Source organism: Diaporthe citri (assembly GCF_014595645.1).
Source record: "Diaporthe citri strain NFHF-8-4 chromosome Unknown scaffold_5, whole genome shotgun sequence".
In the NCBI taxonomy this organism is placed as follows: domain Eukaryota; kingdom Fungi; phylum Ascomycota; class Sordariomycetes; order Diaporthales; family Diaporthaceae; genus Diaporthe; species Diaporthe citri.
In genome coordinates this window covers 773,984-791,866 of record NW_025064850.1, presented here as the reverse complement: position 1 = coordinate 791,866, position 17,883 = coordinate 773,984, and the positions used below count along the sequence as shown (strand labels likewise).

Genomic DNA, 17,883 nt, shown 5'->3' with positions numbered 1-17,883 from the left:
GTGAATTCCAATGGCCGACGGAGTCTTGGGGTTAGAGGAGGTTGAGACAACAGGGGAACGAATGTCTTGGAGTGAGAGGAGAGCGTCATGCGTGGAGGCAGCACAGACAACCCGGGGAAGCGGTTACTGCAGCTCACTGGACTGGTCCCTCAGGCCCTGGCAGAGTGTTCCCGCTGCCCGCCTGCGAACACAACCGGGTGAGACAAGGGTGGTCTCGGTGTTCGTTTAGGCCTCGGAGTGGCCCCGCTGACAGCCGGGCCACTCAACGGCCCCGAGCAGCAGAGTACACGCTCGTTTGGTCCCATCATGTTTGCCACGGTTTCATTGGCTTCACCAGACCCCAGCCTGGATATAATGTCACGATTGTTTAAGTCTTGGTGACCGAACCAGTGCAATTCAACGCCCCGAGAGCAGCTTGAGTCAGCACAAGTCTACGACATCTTACGCCGACCAAAAGTTCACTGTGAACCACAGACTACTTCACAATAGAGTAGTCCACTCCATTGTTTGCCATACTACCATCCAGCCAATATGCCTTCCTATTATTAGGTTTCACATGTTTACACCCAATCGGCTTCTTTCCTGTCCACCTGACCTAAGTGATAGTAACGCCAGAGCCTGTTGGTAAGCCCACGTCCCCTCTGTGGAGATGATCCTACAGGGACACGTCGGCCATGGTAGAGGGCGCTGGCCTCGTTACACACTCTTTGTCTCTCCCCCTCCCCCCTGTCCCAACAGGACCCGAGAGGCGTAGCAGTAGGCTTCATTTCAACTCCACGACAAGGTGAATCAAGCGCTGACCGCCAATAAATAGGCGTTAAGGTTACGCATCACCATGAACCACGAACCTTCAGACTTGGACTCGACATACTTCTACCTGAGGGACCCAAGAGCAATCTCTCTTTCAAGTATTTGAAGTCCAATACGGTCCCACCAGACAGAACTGGCCTGCTGTGCTCTACACCAGTAGAGATGAGTTGGTCTGCATTTCTAGGGACTGTGGTGGCACTTGTGGCTGGGTGTTACTTGCTCGAGGGCATCATTTTCTCAAGACGCGATGCCCAGGAGCCGCCTTACATCCGCCCTCGCATACCACTCATCGGGCACGTTCTTGACTGCCTGAAGAAGGGAACACCTTACTTCAGCGACGTGGAGTATGCAACCGCCAGACTTCCTACCCTCACTGTGGACCCCAGTGGACTTGAGACCGACCCGAGCTGACATCTCCCAGGGCCAGATTCCCCCATCTTGCCATCTTCTCCCTGCCCATCTTCTCGTTCAAGCTCTATATTGTCGCGGATCGCCAAGTTTTTGCAGCCGTTCAACGCAATGCCAAGACGGTTTCCTTCGCGCCTTTTGCCAAGAAGTTCGCAAAGATCCTTGCCAATGTCTCGGACAGGACTGTGAGAGCATTCGACTCTTTGTCAGTAGACGAGGAGACGCGCAGCTTCGCCCGTCAAGTCCACCAGCTCCAGGCAGCTACTCTTTCAAATGGTTCCTCGCTGGACCGCCTCAACATCACCACGGCGCAGGAGAAACTGAGGCTGGTGGACGAGCTCGTCCTGGAGTCCACGAAGGATCCGGCGCATATTGAATTGTACGACTGGGTCCAACATCTCGTTTCTGTCTCAGCCACCACTGGCTTCTACGGGCCTCAGAACCCATACAAAGACCCCCAGCATGAGAAGGATTTCTGGTAGGCCTCACAACCATACCGGTGCTTCACATTCCGGGCTGACCTCCCGCACAGGACATTCAACGACCAGATCCCCCTTATCTCATCCGGCTTGGCTTGGCTCTTTGCCCCCAAGGCGCACAAGGCCCGCAACGATCATTCCGCGAGGTACCGTGCCTACTTCCGCGCCGGAGGTGTCGAAACCGCATCCGACTTCATAAAGGAGAGGACCCGCGTCCTCATCGAGAATGGCGCTCCCCCAATGGAAGCGGCTTCCATGAACACCGGCCTCGACGTCGCCCTCATCAGCAACTACGCCGGGATCGCATTCTGGACCGTCTACCACGTCCTGTCTCAACCGGGGCTTCTCGAGGCCGTGAGAGATGAGGCAGAGAAGGCGGTCGTCAGGGGCGAGAAGGAGGGTGACTACACTCTCGACGTGTCGGTCCTTCGCACCTCGTGTCCGCTTCTCGTCTCGGTGTTGCAGGAAACACAGCGCTTGAAGACGACGATCGCCAATACTCGGGAGGTGATCAGTGACACGAGCATCAGTGTGGGAGGCAGGGATTACAAGTTCAAGAAGGGGAACTATGTGCAACTTCATTGTCCTCCTGTTCTGCGCAGCAAGGAGCTATGGTACGATCACTTCCTCGGACTCGCCTAATGGCGTTTTCCAAACCATCCCAAGATTGCTTCACAAATAAATGAGCATTCACAGCGAGGCGAAACTCTGAAATGTTGTACGTTAAGTTGAAAGCGAATGGCATCGCTGACATTGTTCACAGGGGCGAGGACGCAGACGACTTTGACCCACGCAGGTTCATCCGGATGCGCAAGGACAACGACCCAGCCGGCGGCGTCGTGCCCCCGAACCAGCTCCCGGCCATGTCCTTGCCCGTCTGGGGCGTGGCGCCGCACGTCTGCCCCGCGCGGTTCTACGCGAGCACGGGCGTGCTGGTCCTGGTCGCCCTGGTCGCCCTGAGGCTTGACGTCTCTCCGGCCGGCGAGGGGCGCGCGGGTCAGGCGTGGGGGACGCTCCAGGACGGGTTCAACTTCTCGGCTGTGTCGCGGCCGACGACGCCGGTGCGCGTGTCTGTGAGGTCGAGGGAGGACCGGAGGGGGAATTGGAAGGTCGTCGTGGGGAAGCCTGAGACCAGGCTGCAGTTTTCTGTCGCCTGAAAAGTGAGGCGCGGACTGGGCTGTGTCGAAAGTACCTGCGCATATACCACTGCATGCTTTTTGCTTGGAAGGCGGCGTGCGAGTTATGCTTTGAGTCTGCGATATTCTCATCCTAATTTCAATGCTTGTGGGCTGGCAGTGATTTTGTGCACTTCTACACAAATTAAATTGGTTTGCACAGCTGATGGTACATTTGCATGAGATTTGTACCGATATGCTGTGGTTAACGACAATGGAGACGATGGTTTCGATTATCAGAAGTCTTAGTCGTCTAGAAACAGAATGCGATCTGCAGACCTCGTCAGTACACTGATCACAATGGTGTGTGAATCAGGTGTCTGGCACTTTGAGTAGCACTTGGTCCGTGATCTTTAAAGGATGTAGTGCTCGTCCCTTACGTTCCTTTGTGTTATAGTTGCGCCTGAAGGACCACAGGAAGCTGGCGTAGAGATGGCACCTGGCATAGAGATATCAAAATAGCCTTTAAAGATGCAATAGATCAACAAGTCTGTAATATTATTCGCGGAAGCATCGCGAACGGACTAACTGTGCTTTGCACTTTTCAGGTCAGAAAGTCATCTAGTTATGAACATCCTGAGAACTGTTTTGCTTGGTCGTTACATACAATCTCAGCATTAGTACAATCTTAACTTATGCATACTAGTATCAAAGCCTTCAAGGGCATTTTAGTGTCAGTATTGCACTGGTGACTTCAGGTATGTCTCATAGGTCAAACTACCGAATTAGAGTGGGCTTCACAATTCTGTTGATAATGTATGGCCGGCCCGGGACAGTGAGCTTGCTACGATACAGGCAGAATATGCCAGTACAGTCACTTTCGAGGATCAGGTTGAAAGACATAGCTGTAAAGCCATATATGTTGTTATGTTGTCATTCGAAATGTTGTCCCGCATTCTGAAATATCCAATGGACAGGTTTCAACCCGCAGTCCTTGTCATGCATGAGCAAGGTTCGTGCAGCTGATGCAACATTGATCATCAAGAGTACCCAAGTTCCAGAGAAGCAATCGCTATGAAAAGAATTCCAAACGCCAGATTGAATGCAGTTTCTGCCACACAAAAAAGCCTATTTCGGGAAATACCACAGCTTCTGCCTCTCGACCATGCTATAGCCGAGGCCCAAGAACGAACATAGGTCTATCCACTTATCCTGCTCCACCCCCTGACCGGACGCGTACACATCCAGCTCCAGCAGCCGATCCGAGTCCTTCGCCTGGGAGTAGAAAGCCCGGACCGACGCGGCGCGCGCGGCGGTGTCGTTGGCGGACGCTTGGTCTGATGACGCAGACCTCTTCTGGTGGCCGCGGACCTGTGTGCTGCTATGCTGTGCCCGTAGGTCCCAGGGGATGATGAACTTGGAGTCGCCGTTGGGCCTGAAGGCGTCTAGGGCGTCCTCGCCCGTGCTGAGCTCGGAGTAGGTAGGCCCGGACTGGCTGCATTGTGCCTCGGGGCCGGTGCAGGCTCGGCTGTATCCCAGTGCTCGCAGCGCTTCGGCTGAGGCTCTTGTGGCTTGTGGTGTGGTCTGGAGTATATAGACCGACGGGGAGTAGGTCGGGGTGTGGCTTGGTGCGGTGCTTGGCTCCTGCGTTGAGAGCAGGCCCAGAAAGCTTGAAGCGATTGATGATAGCTTCATTTTGTGTGGTTGTGTGGTTTTGGTGTGAGAACGGTCGGCTGGCTATCTGGTGAGGTGAATGAAAGGGAGAGTACTGCTCAATTTGTTCTTTAAAGCTGGTGATCGGCGAGGGAGCCGGTTTCAATACTCCTGACTCTTGACTCTCGCAGTTTCGTTGTAACAAGTCACAAGTTGGTGGACCCTGGATTTGCAGCGGTGATCTATATTCAGGGTCCTGGCCACGTTTCTTACTACTAATAATGCACTCAAGCGACCCTCTCGGATCTTCCGAAAATGAGCTTGTACCAGCGGTAACCGTCCTAATTTGTTTCGAATTTGGGGAAAAGGGGGTCCTAAGCGATTGGGGCAGTTGATCTGGACCCCTGGCCGCTGTGGGTCCAGCGCGAGCAGGATGACAGTGGATGAGAAGGGGTCCTCCACCCGGATTATATTTACAAAGTAGACCGGTCCCTAAAGTGGCTCCTCGTAATTGTGTGAGTCGTCGCACCAACAAACGTCGGTGTCGCGCGAGGCTCATCAGAGCCCAGAGTGGCAGTGCGCAATGGCTGAGATTTTGTCTCATTTCGGATCCCACAATGGCCACCTCATGCCCAATGCTGACCTGACGAGCAGCGAATTGTTCCACTCCAGCTCCGAGTTGAAGCTTTCCTAGTCAGGACTGGACAGCCGGTTTCAAATTTAATCTATTGTCCTAAGCCGCCTAATCCTTGCAGTAGTATATTTAATCTCCCGACAGCAGCTGCGATTTGCGTACACAAGTACGACAAGTGCACTCGCGTGCGGCGGTTCGAGCTCTGGAAAACGGTCTGACGTTGGCAGCGATTATATCGAGGCAAAGACGGCATGTAGGGCCTAGTTTCCACAAGTCACAGTCAAGACGCCATAACCGACCAGCACCGGCCCATGTGCCGTAATACCTAGGCACTTCGGTAGATATCTAGGCAGAACTCGTCAGCATAGTATCAACCAGGCCTAATTCAGCAAGCTCTTCGTGTCCGGAATCTCACCAACCTCCACTTGAGTCTGGTGCACACCGCCAGTACTTAAGGAGGGCCAATGAAACGTAGGTTCGATGGGTGTGATGGTGATGCTTATCTTGACAACCTTCAACTGGGTATTAACAACTTGGGCATGTTGCTCCAAGGAGCAGCTGTGTTTACAGTCCCTCTTTTCTTTCTGTTTTCCGGGTCTTCCCCTTTAGCCGTCTCCCAGGTGACAGCGCAAAAAGAAAGTCGAAACATGTGGGTATGGGCTGCATCTTGATTTTGCATTCTACTGTAGAATAAGACGCTGTTGAGTACGATCCTAGAATCACTTGTTCGCCTCTGCGTCTCATCCTATCTCTGCATGCGTCTCTTCTCCCTCCGGCAACCCCTCGCCCTCTGATCCTCATCAGTATATTCAGAATGCTGGCCGGAACCACTGGCAGACGCGAGGAGGGTTTTCAGCTCCTTCTTGATGCTCTCTTTAAGTTTCTCCATGAGTATGTTCTTCTTTTTATCCTCTCTCTTCTTTTTTGTAATCAATGCAACGTTGTACTCAGGTGCTTTGGGAACAATACTCAAGTCTGCATTCTTACTGTGCATCAAAGGCTCCAGGTGATTCCACTTGCTTAAACCTTCCACGAAGCCCTCCATGACGAACTGCTTGAGACCAGATACGGTTTGTGGGTATTCTCTGATATTGGCGTGCCAGTCCTTGCGCCGCGCAGACCGGACGAAATTGATCGCCAGCTCAATCCACGAGAGACAACCGGCTGCATGTGTCTGCCCCGGGGGCTGGCGGAACTCCAGAGTGCCCTTGCGGCTGTCCTCCTTCAGGTTCTCGAAATTCCAAGTCGTGTATCGGTCCGGGCTCATGACTACGGCGAGACTCTTAACGGACTTCTGGGACTGTATCATTGCGATGCATTCAGAGTGTTTTAAATTCTTCAGCTGCTCGTTGCCAAAGAATCGATTGCTCCTGATGAATTGGTTCCCTCGATGCATCTCTGGGACCATGGCCTCAAAGGCTCGCTCGAAGTGAATAATTCCAATGGATATGCCCTTGAGCTCATTGAGTGTCCACTCGCCTCCCATCGGGGAGAGATGTATATGGAAACCACAACTTCTGTTAGAACGAATAGCACAGAGTGTATCTAGGTACTTGAACATGTCGCTGATCTCGTGCCGCCATCTTCCCAAGCCTTCACTTGGGGCGGCTCTCAGGATTGGGGATACAATTTCAATCAAGTCTAGGCCGGATTCAAAACATTAGTGAATAGACCGACGTAGCGAGGGAGAGAATAACCAGGTCTTCGGCATGCACATCATCTTCTCATCACCCTTCAGTGTGATGTCATTTGTGAGGACCCAGTCCTAATACTCAACTCCCTGGTACTTTCTTCCTATGTCTGCTCGCATGGAGTAATTCTTCTTGGCGTCTCTCATAGAGTTGTAACTCTTAGCAACCAGTGCGGCAGACTTCTCAAACTCTTGGCCCAGGGGTAAGGTCTTTTGGTCTTTGGGAATCAAGAGAGCCTCGACCTCAATGCCGAGTCTGAAGCCTGAAGCTGCCATAACTGCAACATCTGAAGCTGACACAGTACGAAGTTGGCAGTATGCTCATGAATAAACTGGATTATTGATCGTTGGTGAAGAAAGACATGAGAATGCTGTTATGTCTGAGATCTGTATGCTTCTTTAATCCAAATTTCCTAAAATCTATTTGTTTTGTCCCCTGCACATGCTCAAGGAGCCTTGTTTAGCTACACATTCACTGCCGATCAGATCACAGCCGGTCAACTTTATGCACTGAGACAGCTATTTTAGTGACAATTTTGGCTGTCTTTCAGGTTCAGAAAGGACCACCTGAAGAACGACTTCACCTTGAGGGACCAAAATCATCCCAGCCAGGAAATCTGAAAGAGGCACAGGCAAGGGGAGTGCATGATGGTGTTCACATCTGTTTGACGAAGAACCTCCTGCTGTCATCCCATGGCCCAAAACTCTCCTGAATGAGCAGCCTGCCCATCTGCAGCCAAGGGCCCAATGGCGCACGCCACAGAGACCAAGCTGGCGACATGATATGTGTAGAGGTGATGTTGGGGGCGACCACCCCTGAATATGCAGCCTGTGAAGGAAGAATGTCACGGAATGACCAAGAATAGCAAGAAAAATAGCGTTCATGTTCCATGCAATCATGTAGATCCATAAATAGCGAGCAAGCAGCTGCTTACATAAGCAGCGTTGCAGCCCAAAACACCAAAGGCACTGCCCTTTAAGCGTAATTAGCAATTAAGCAACCTACATACCCATACTATATAGTTTATAGCGTCCCTTATAATTATTGCAATGCTATTTAATAAATTAAGTGTATAAAGAAGTATAAAAATAATTATTTTTTATTAAGAAAACCTTATTAAAGTACTTATTTAATAAAAATTATAATTATAAACCTTTATGTTATTAATTAATAGTTTTCCTTAAAAGTAATAACCTTTTAAGTAATTAAAACTTATTAAATTATTATTATTAACCTTATCTTTTATTAGCAATTTACTTTTAAAGAGTAACTTTATTAATTAATTTATATAATAATAATATTTATATTAAAATTATTACTTATAGGTAAATATTTATAAAGCTAGTTAAAAGTTATAATAATAAGCATTATAATACTTTTTATTAATAATTAATAAGTAAGTTATAAAGTAAATAATTATTAAATAAATATTAATAATAAAAAATTTATTAATTTAACATTGTTTTTATTAATTTTCATTTTTTTAATTATTATTATTTTTACTTTATTTTAATATAACTTTTCCTTTTCCTTTTAATATTATAGCTATTTATATAAGTAATTATAGCATTATAATTATTTTTATATATAATTATATTAATTAATTTATAAAAAAGGTTGCTATAAAGTAAAATAATATATAAATTATTTTTATTATTTTTATAAATAACTTTAAAGCTATTAATAATAAGTTTAATAAATAGCTAAAAAATCTTTAAAAATAGCTAAAGATTATTAATAATAAGATAAATTAATATAATAATATTTTTTATATTTAGCTTTAAAGCATTTTTACTTTTATTATTAAAAGTTAATTATATTCTTAAGAATAAAATAAAAATATTAAGCCTTTAAAATTATATCTTTATAATAATAATATTATTCTTACTTTTAAGTTTATAAATTATTATAATAATAATAAACTTAATCTTTATTTTATTAGTAATACTTAAATAAATTATCTTTATACTTTAATTAATTTTTAACTTAAGAAAGTTTTCTTAGCGATTATTTTACTTAATAAGTACTTTTGCTTAAAAGCTTTTATAAAAAGAAAAGTTTTTATTGTAAAGAAACTTTGCCTTAATATAATTAATATTATAATTCTTAATAAATTAAAAAAAATATAATTTTTATTATAAATAATAATAATACCTTATAAAATATAGCTATTTAAAATAATTATAAAACTTTTTAGTAACTTTTTTAGCATTACTTAATAAGCTATAAATAACTAGCTAATTTAGCTACTTTTTATTAAAGCTATTATTTAAATTTTTAATAAATATAATGCCCTTTACTTAATAATAATAATGTTTTTTATTTTGCTTTTCTTTAAAGATAAATTATATATTAACTTTGCTTAAAAAGTTTATAATACTTATTATAAGCTATTAAAAAATTAATAAAATACCCTTTTAATTTAATTAATATTATTAAATAAGATTTTTATTAATTAGCTTAATATCTTTATTAAGATTTTTAATAAAGTTTAAATAATAATTACTTTTATAATAGTTAAGAAAGTTATTTAATAAGCTAAGATATATATTAATAAAATAATAAAGCAAAGCATTTATATTAGCTTATAAATAACTATTTAACTATATAATAACTTTACTTTTTTTTATAAATTATAAATTGGCTTAGCTATGGCTAATAAGCTTGAAATAGCTTAAATTAAACTTATTAATGCTATAACTATATAAATTATTATTTTTAACCCTTAAATTAATAAGCATATAATTTATATAATTAAATAATAAGATGATAACCTTGCTTATATTAATATAGCTAATAAAAAAGATAATATATGCTTTAATTGCAATAAGCAAGGCTATTAAGTAAAAGATTATTGTTTTAAGCTTAATTAGCTTAAAACCTCTTTAATACCTAATAATAGCCGTTTTATTATACTTAAGGGTACTTTATATAAAAATAGTAAGCGCATTAACTTAGCTTTTTACTTACGCAATATAGTTTCCTTTTAGCGTAATAAAAAGCTTTATTCTTAGCCTTTATTTAGCTATAAAAATATTTATATTTATATTATTAATTTAAACTTAAATAATAAGGATAAGGAGCATTATAATTTAATTGCTTAATTTAATAATAATAATAATATTAATAAGTTGCTTAATAATATTTTTAATAAGTTAAATTATAAGAATTAAGATAGCTAAGGCACTTACTTTATAAGAGTAAGTATTAGCAATTAATTATTACTTATTTATAATAAATTAACTTATAAAGGTATTAATATCCTTTATAATGCTTTTTAAGCTAGCCTTTTTAATAGCTATAAATTTAATACTTTCTTTAATTATAATTTCGCTACTTATTATTATTTTAAATCTTTAATAATATAGCTTACTTTATATAATTCTTCTTACTTTATTTATATAAAAGGCGTTAAAGGCAGGGATCCTTGCATTATTAAAGATATTCTTATAATAGCTTATTTTATTATAAAGACTAGCTTTATAAGTTAATTTATTATTTCTTATAAAGTTATTTTTAATAATACCTTTTTAATAAAGCTAATGCTTAAAAAAATAATCTTTTATTAATAAATAATTTATTATACTTTATAAAATATTATTTACTTATTTATATTTCCTTATTAATTAAAATTAATCCCATTTATTTATTAGTAATTAATTTACTTAGTAAAGGAAACGGTCTTTTTAGCTATAAATACTTAGCCTTTTGCTTTTAAATAATATTTAAATACTTTTATAAATAACCCTTAAGTTTAACGTTATCTTAGGGAATATTATGCTAAGTTCTTTAAATTATTTAACTTAAAGAAGCATTAAATGAATTTTTTAATAAAGATTAAGCATTATATTAATATTAATAATAACTTATTATTTTATTAGCTTTCTTAGTAATTTAATTTAATATAAAAATAAGCTATTTATAACTTCATTAAGGCATATAAAGGAATATTAATTAAGAAAAGCAAGAGCTTTTAAGTATTAACCTTATATTTAATCTTAAAAAAACCTATTCCCTTAAGCTAAAATGCACTTAAATTATAATAAATAATTTAGCATTTTTATTATAACTATTAAGAGCTTAATAAGTAAATTAAGAAATATGCATACCTTATGCTTAATATAATAAATTAAATTTAATATATAGCAAGTTATAAATATTATATCTTTATTAATTTAAAGGATAGCTTTTAATATATTAGTATTTATTATATAAATATTAAAAAGATAATATTTATTACCCCTTTTAGCTTATATAAATAATTAATAATATTATTTAGCTTATATAATATTTTAATTACCTTTTAAGCTTTTATTAAGAAAGTGTTTTAAAACCTTTAAGATATTATATATAGCTTTTTAAATAATATTGCTATATAGGTAAATTTTATGCTATAGTTATATAAATATTTATTTATAATTTTTTAATAATTATATTATTATAGTTTTATTCTTAATACTTAAAAAACCTCCTTTTTTATTTATAAGGATATATTTTTAAGCTTCCTTATCTTAAAAAAAGGCATTATAATAAACTTAATAAAAATTATAGCTATTTATAATTAGCTTATGCTAATTATAATTATAAAAGTTTAGAGCTTTATTAATATTGCTAAGTATCTTTAAAACTTAATATAAGTATACTTTAAAAGGATTAATGTTTTAATTAACTATATTAATAGTTTTAAAGGTTAGCTAATTACCTTATTAAAGATAGCATAGTAATAATAGCAAGATATTTATAATATTATTACTATTCTTTTAATTATTAAGACTTTTAATTAATAATTTCTTTTTATAATAAAAATAAATATTAATTAAGGCTTTATAAGCATTATTCTTTTTTAGCTATATTTATATAAAAATAAATCTATTTTATACTTAATCTTATACTTTTTAAAAAAGTTAATAAATATATAAACTTAATATTTTACTTAAAAATAAAAACTTTTTAATATGCTATTAATATTTTAATATTAATTTTATTAAATTTAAAATATAAAGATTATTATTTTTATAAATTATAAGTTCCTTAAAACCCTTAATATAAAGGCTAATTAATTGCTAAGAATTATATATTTTCTTAATGTTATTAAGTATTATGGTATTTATATTATATATTATATTAGCAAAATTAATATTTTCGCTAACTACCTTTTTAAGTTACTTAAAGATATAATTTTTAAATTTACTTTACCTATTTTTAAATAAGAAGAGAAAAGGAACTTGCTTAAGAAAATTTAACACCCTTATAAGCTTAATTAAGTAAATTTATAAGTAATTTTTAAATACCTTTAAGAAGAAATTAATCTCCCCTTTATTATTAACTTAAAATAAATAAAGAAGCACTTTATAATTATTTAAGAATAGCTATATAAACTTTATATATATAAATAATAACCTAATAATCCTCCTTATAATGCTAATATTGCTTTAAAAGTAATACTCCTCTTATTAATTTTAAAATATAATAACTTGCTTATAGCCATAAAGAAGCTATACTTAGCATATAACTATTTAATAATTAATAATACCCTTTAAAAGGCATTAAAGGAGTATTAATACCTTAAGATTACTTTTATTATTTAATAAATCGTTATTAAGTATATAAAGTATTAGCTAATAAAGATATTTAACTTAATATTGCTAAATCTTAACTAGAGTTGTGATTGTATTTATGTATCTTGTATTTGTATTTATATCTAATACAAAATACTGTATTTATATCTGTATTTGTATCTGTATTTGTATCTGTATTTGTATCTGTATTTTTTTTATATCTATATTTGTATTTATATTTATATTTTTTTGTATCTGTATTTGTATTAAATACAAAATATAAATATAGATATAAAAAATAATAATATATATATAAAAGAGAAAAAAAAAAAAAAATTAAAAGATTTCTTTTAATTTATTAAATTTTATTTTATTTATTTAAAAATTTGTTTATTTATTTAAAAATTTAAAAGAATTAAAAAAATTTCTTTTATATATATATTGTATTTAAATACAGATATAAATATAAATATAGTATTTGATATAAAATACTGTATTTTTTCTTGTATTTATATCTGTATCTGTATTTATATTTTGTATTTTTTTATATCTATATCTATATCTGTATCTGTATCTTGTATCTGGTTTGTATTTCATAACTCTGATCTTAACCCTATTGCGCTATTAGCTTCGTTAATAAGATGGGCCATTAACTTTATATTAATTAATAACGTATTAATCTTAACAATTATTAAATATATTATTAAATAAATTAAGGTAAAGGTTATATTAAATTAATGATTTAAGAGTACTCTTTTATTATTAAATAGGATTATTAATATTTTTAATATACTTAATGAATAAATTTTTAATAATGCTAATTGCTTTATTAATAAGGCTGCCTTAGCTTAACATTATTAATATGGATTAAAGCTATGCTTAGTTATATTAATTAAGCTAAAAGGTAATGATAAAATTAAAAAGGCTAATAAAAACTTAAAGTATATAATTTTATAAAAGTAGCTAGCTAATTTAAATTAAAATATTTAAGCTTTAATATAATAAGCAATTATGTTATTAAAAACAAGCTACCTAAATAATAAGGGATAGGTTTTGCTAAACCCTCTTAAGGATAACTTTAGGAGGAGCTTTAATGCAATAAAGAAAAAAGATAGGAATAAAAGGGAACTAAAAAAAGGGAAAAAATAAATATTTTAAAAATTCTTAAAAATAAGAAAAGCTTAATTAAAGCATTAAATATATAAAAAAAGAAAAGAGTTGATTTTTTAAAAGAATATTTAAAATAAGCATAAAAGCTAACTTTTTATAATTAGCTGGAATTTAATATAGTATTATTTCTTATATAATTCCTTATATTTATTAATATATCTTTTTTTAAGTATTTTATAATAAGTATTGTAAAGATTATTAAAATAAAACTTTATTATTTTTAATTAAGCTTTTAAGTTTTAAAATTTATCTTATTATAATCTTAATTATTATTATTATCTTTAATTTCTTGCTTACTTATTTTATTATAACTTTTACTTTTTTATAAAAGCTTTAAATATTTTTAAGATTTACTTAATAATATATTTATTAATTATATCTTTTTAGCTATTAAAATTTACTTTAATAATTAATATTAATATAATTATTAAAGATTTAAATATTTTTATAAAATAAAAAGTAAATTTTTTTTTTTTAATTATTATATTAAGTATAATATATTAGCTTTGCTAACTTTTACTCTTACTTTTTATAAAGCTTTTACTTTTACTTTTACTTTTTATAATACTTTTACTTTTAATATTTATATCTTATATTTAATTACTTAGCTAACTTATTTATAAGCTTTTTAAATTATTTTTAAATAAACTTTATTATTATTTTAATTATTTTAAGTTAATTAATATACTTTAAATTTTATTTATATTTATTATTAAAATAAATAAGTAAAAAAGATCCTTATATATATTAAGGTAAGTATTTTTTATTAGCTTTAAAATATTTTATAATATAATACTTAAGCTAAAAGCTTATTTAATTAAAGTTATACTTAATTAATTTTAAGCTATTTAAAAATTTATACCTTATTATATATTAAATATTTAAAATTAAATTATTAAATTAATTTATATTAAAAGTATTATTTCCTTTATGCTTTTTTTATAATTAATAATAATCTTAATATATTATAATTTAAATAACTATTATTAAATAATATTTCTTTATAATAAAAGCTTACTTTTTACTTTAATTACTTTTATATTATTAATTTTAATAAGGGGAATTAATATAAGCATTTAAATAACTTTATTAATTTTATTAAGCTTTAATTAAATAATAAATATTTAAATAATAATGCTAATAATAACTTTAAGCATTTTATAATATATAATTTTAATTAAAAAAATTTAATTTAATTTTATATCTTTTAATTATTCTTTCCTTAATTTTCTTTAAAGTAATTTTTAATAAACTTAGCAATATACTATTTATAAAATATTTTATTAATTTATTTTAATTTTAATGCAAACTCTTTATTAAAATCTTATATTTTATTTTTTAAAGTAATCATTAAATATTTATAAATAAGCGCTTTAGCATCTTTATTTATTTTACTTTTCTTATTTTTTAATATAAAACTATTTTATAATAAGCAATAATTCTTTATTTTATTAAAAATTACAATTATTTAATAATTAAATATATAAATAAGCATAATAATAAATTTATAATTCTTTATTAATTTATATTATTAATATTTCTTAAATAAAGTATAATTATAATATAAAGATTCTTTAAGTAAAAATATAATATTTTAAAAGTTAAAAAGTTATTAAGTTATAAAAGCTATAATATACTAAGTTTTTAATTTTTTGCATTTATAAAGTATTTTTTTTATATTAAAGAAATTAAGAATAAAAAAGGCTTAATATTATTTTATTAAATTTATTAACTTTATTAATTTTCTTAGCTTAAGGTAAAGATTAATATTTAAAAAATATTTTTATATTATTTTTATAAACTTATTATTAAATGCTATTTATTTTATATTAAAGAATAATAATTAATTAAGGGTTTAAAATTGCTAAATATTATTTAAATAAACCTTATTTATAATAATTTTTATTTTAAAAGGATTTTTAAAAAAGTTAATATTTGCTTTTTAAGCAAAGTTTTATTAATTTTAAATATTTATAATATTTAAAAATTATAATGCTTTATTAAATAAGTTTTTAAAGTTATTAAAGTAAGGAAGTTTTATAATTATTAATATTAAATTATTCTTTCTTAAATTAATAAGCTTAATTATTAAAATTAAGGTATTAAAGTTTTAAGGTATTTTATAATATAAAGGTAATTAAAATTATTTTTTTACCTTATTTTTTTAGCTAAAAAATATTTTAGCTTTTAATTATAAAAAAAGAAAATAAAGAAGATAAGTAATAAAATAAAGAGTAAGTAATAAAAGTTAAGTAATAAAAAGAGGAAGTATAATAATAAAAAGAGCCTTATATCCCTAAGGATTGTTATATAAGTAATTAAAGTAAAAAGAGTTAAAAATAAAAAAGAAATATAATTAATATTTAATTATAACTTAAGGTAGCTTTTATAAATAATTATTACTTATTTTTAAATAAGAATTAAATAAGGGAAAAGATTAATATATTAAAAGTATATTATTATTAAGATAATTAAATAGCAGCTAACCTTTAACCTTTAATTAATAATAATATAAAGGTAGGAAGAAAAAAAAAAAAGAAAGGAAAAAAGCTTAGCTATAAATAAATAAGTATAATAATATATATAAATTAAAATAATAAAAGCTAATAATTTATTATTCTTAAGTTAAATAATTGCATTAATTAAAAGGAAGGAATAATAAAAAGGCTTATAAGTTATTATTAAAAACTATTAATTTATTATTTTATTAATAATTAAAGTAAAAAAGTATATAATTTTTTATTTTTCTTAAATAATAGCTAATTATAAAGTACTTTTCTTTTAATTTATAAGTTTATTAAGCATAAATTAAAATAAATTACCTAGTTAAAATTTCTTTATAATAAAAAGATAAATAACTTCTTTATAAGTAAGGAATTAAAGATAAGTACCTTTTTTTTAATAATAAACCAATCTTAATTAAAAGTAAGGTAATAAATTACTTTTCTTAATAATAAAATAGCTTATTATTAATATAGCTTGCCTTTTCTTATTATAGCAACTTTATATATATAAATTTCCTCTTTTCCTTTAAGTTTTTTTTTTTCTCTTTCTTTTTTTTAATATTTTTTTAACTTTAATTAGCCTTTAAGTTAAGTTAAAATTAAAGCAAAATATTATAATTCTTTTATTCTTTAATATCTTTTTATAATGGCATCTTTATTATTAAACTTTCTTTAGTTAAGGTTAAGGAGTTTAATATAAAAGGATTTTTCTTTTTTTTTTAAGCTATTTATTATAACTTATAAGCTAAGTAGGTTTTAATTAAGGGCATTTATATATCCTTTAAGCTAAATAGCGTCCTTAATAAAGATTAGTTTATTAAGATTATTTTTTATAATGTTTTTATAAAAGATATTTATATATATAAGATTATTAATATTAAATAAAATTAATACTTTGCTTAATAACTTATTAATCCTATCTTTAAAAAAATAATTAAGGAATTATTTAATAGGTTTCTTAATAAGCTATAAAAAGAATAGTTTTTAAATAATATTAAGAATTTAATTAAAAGCTATATAAATATTATTATTATTAAGGGAAGTAATAAGGCTTTTTATAAAAAGTATATAATAATAATATATAATTATTTTAATTATTATTATTAAATAGTTTTGCTTATAGCTTTTTATAATTATTAAAATGCTTTTCCTTATAAGTATTGCTTAAAGTATATAGGTTATAACTTTTCCTTAATTATAAATAAGAATATTTTTATTATAATTCTCTTTTTTAATTATTGCTTTTTATATAATTTTTATAATAATGCTTGCATTAATTATATTTACTATATTAAGGGATTTAATTATACCTTTAATAAATATAGTAATATAAAGAAGGTGCAAAAAGCTATAATAATTAAGTAAGTAAAGTTTAAGAATATATTTAGCTTTATAATTATTATTAGTAAAATAGTATAACTTAAAGAATTAATTAGCTTTAATATTATTTAAAATAAAAAAGCTAGTATTATTTAAGGCTAATAATTATAACCTTATAATATAAAATTCTTATTATATTAATTATAAAAATAAGTTTTTAATAAGATATAAATAGTAATTAAGGTAAAAGGGAAAAGAAAAAAGTAAATTAAGTTATTAAAAAAAAAAAGTTTTTAGTTTTAATAAAAAAATAATAAATAAGTATATAATAAATTTTATAATATATTTTTTAAAAATATAATATTTTATATTTAAACTTAAAGCTAAATTTAATTAGGTAAATTAATGCATATAAAAAAAAAGAAATTCCATATTATAATAAATATATATATATATATATGTAAAAAAAGATAACCCCTTCTTTTAAATAAATACTTAAGCTAAAATTTAAAAGTATTGCTAAGTTAGTTATATTAAAAAT

The 17,883-nt window shown here is 30.7% G+C and overlaps 3 protein-coding genes across 3 annotated transcripts; 1 reads left to right on the top strand and 2 right to left on the bottom strand.

The window, feature by feature from the left end:
- Positions 1-972: 972 nt before the first annotated feature.
- On the top strand, positions 973-2,854 carry INS49_010931 (uncharacterized protein; the record flags this gene model as incomplete). Its single annotated transcript, XM_043171653.1, has 4 exons — positions 973-1,154; positions 1,232-1,696; positions 1,751-2,311; positions 2,461-2,854. 4 exons carry the CDS (start codon positions 973-975, stop codon positions 2,852-2,854), a joined length of 1,602 nt encoding a protein of 533 aa, XP_043023398.1.
- Positions 2,855-3,940: 1,086 nt separating this feature from the next.
- On the bottom strand, positions 3,941-4,507 carry INS49_010930 (uncharacterized protein; the record flags this gene model as incomplete). The annotated part of the gene is made up of 1 exon (XM_043171652.1): positions 3,941-4,507. One exon carries the CDS (start codon positions 4,505-4,507, stop codon positions 3,941-3,943), a length of 567 nt encoding a protein of 188 aa, XP_043023397.1.
- A 1,337-nt stretch (positions 4,508-5,844) lies between these two features.
- On the bottom strand, positions 5,845-6,585 carry INS49_010929 (uncharacterized protein; the record flags this gene model as incomplete). The annotated part of the gene is made up of 1 exon (XM_043171651.1): positions 5,845-6,585. The coding sequence occupies one exon, from the start codon at positions 6,583-6,585 to the stop codon at positions 5,845-5,847; it is 741 nt and encodes a 246-aa protein (XP_043023396.1).
- Positions 6,586-17,883: the final 11,298 nt, after the last annotated feature.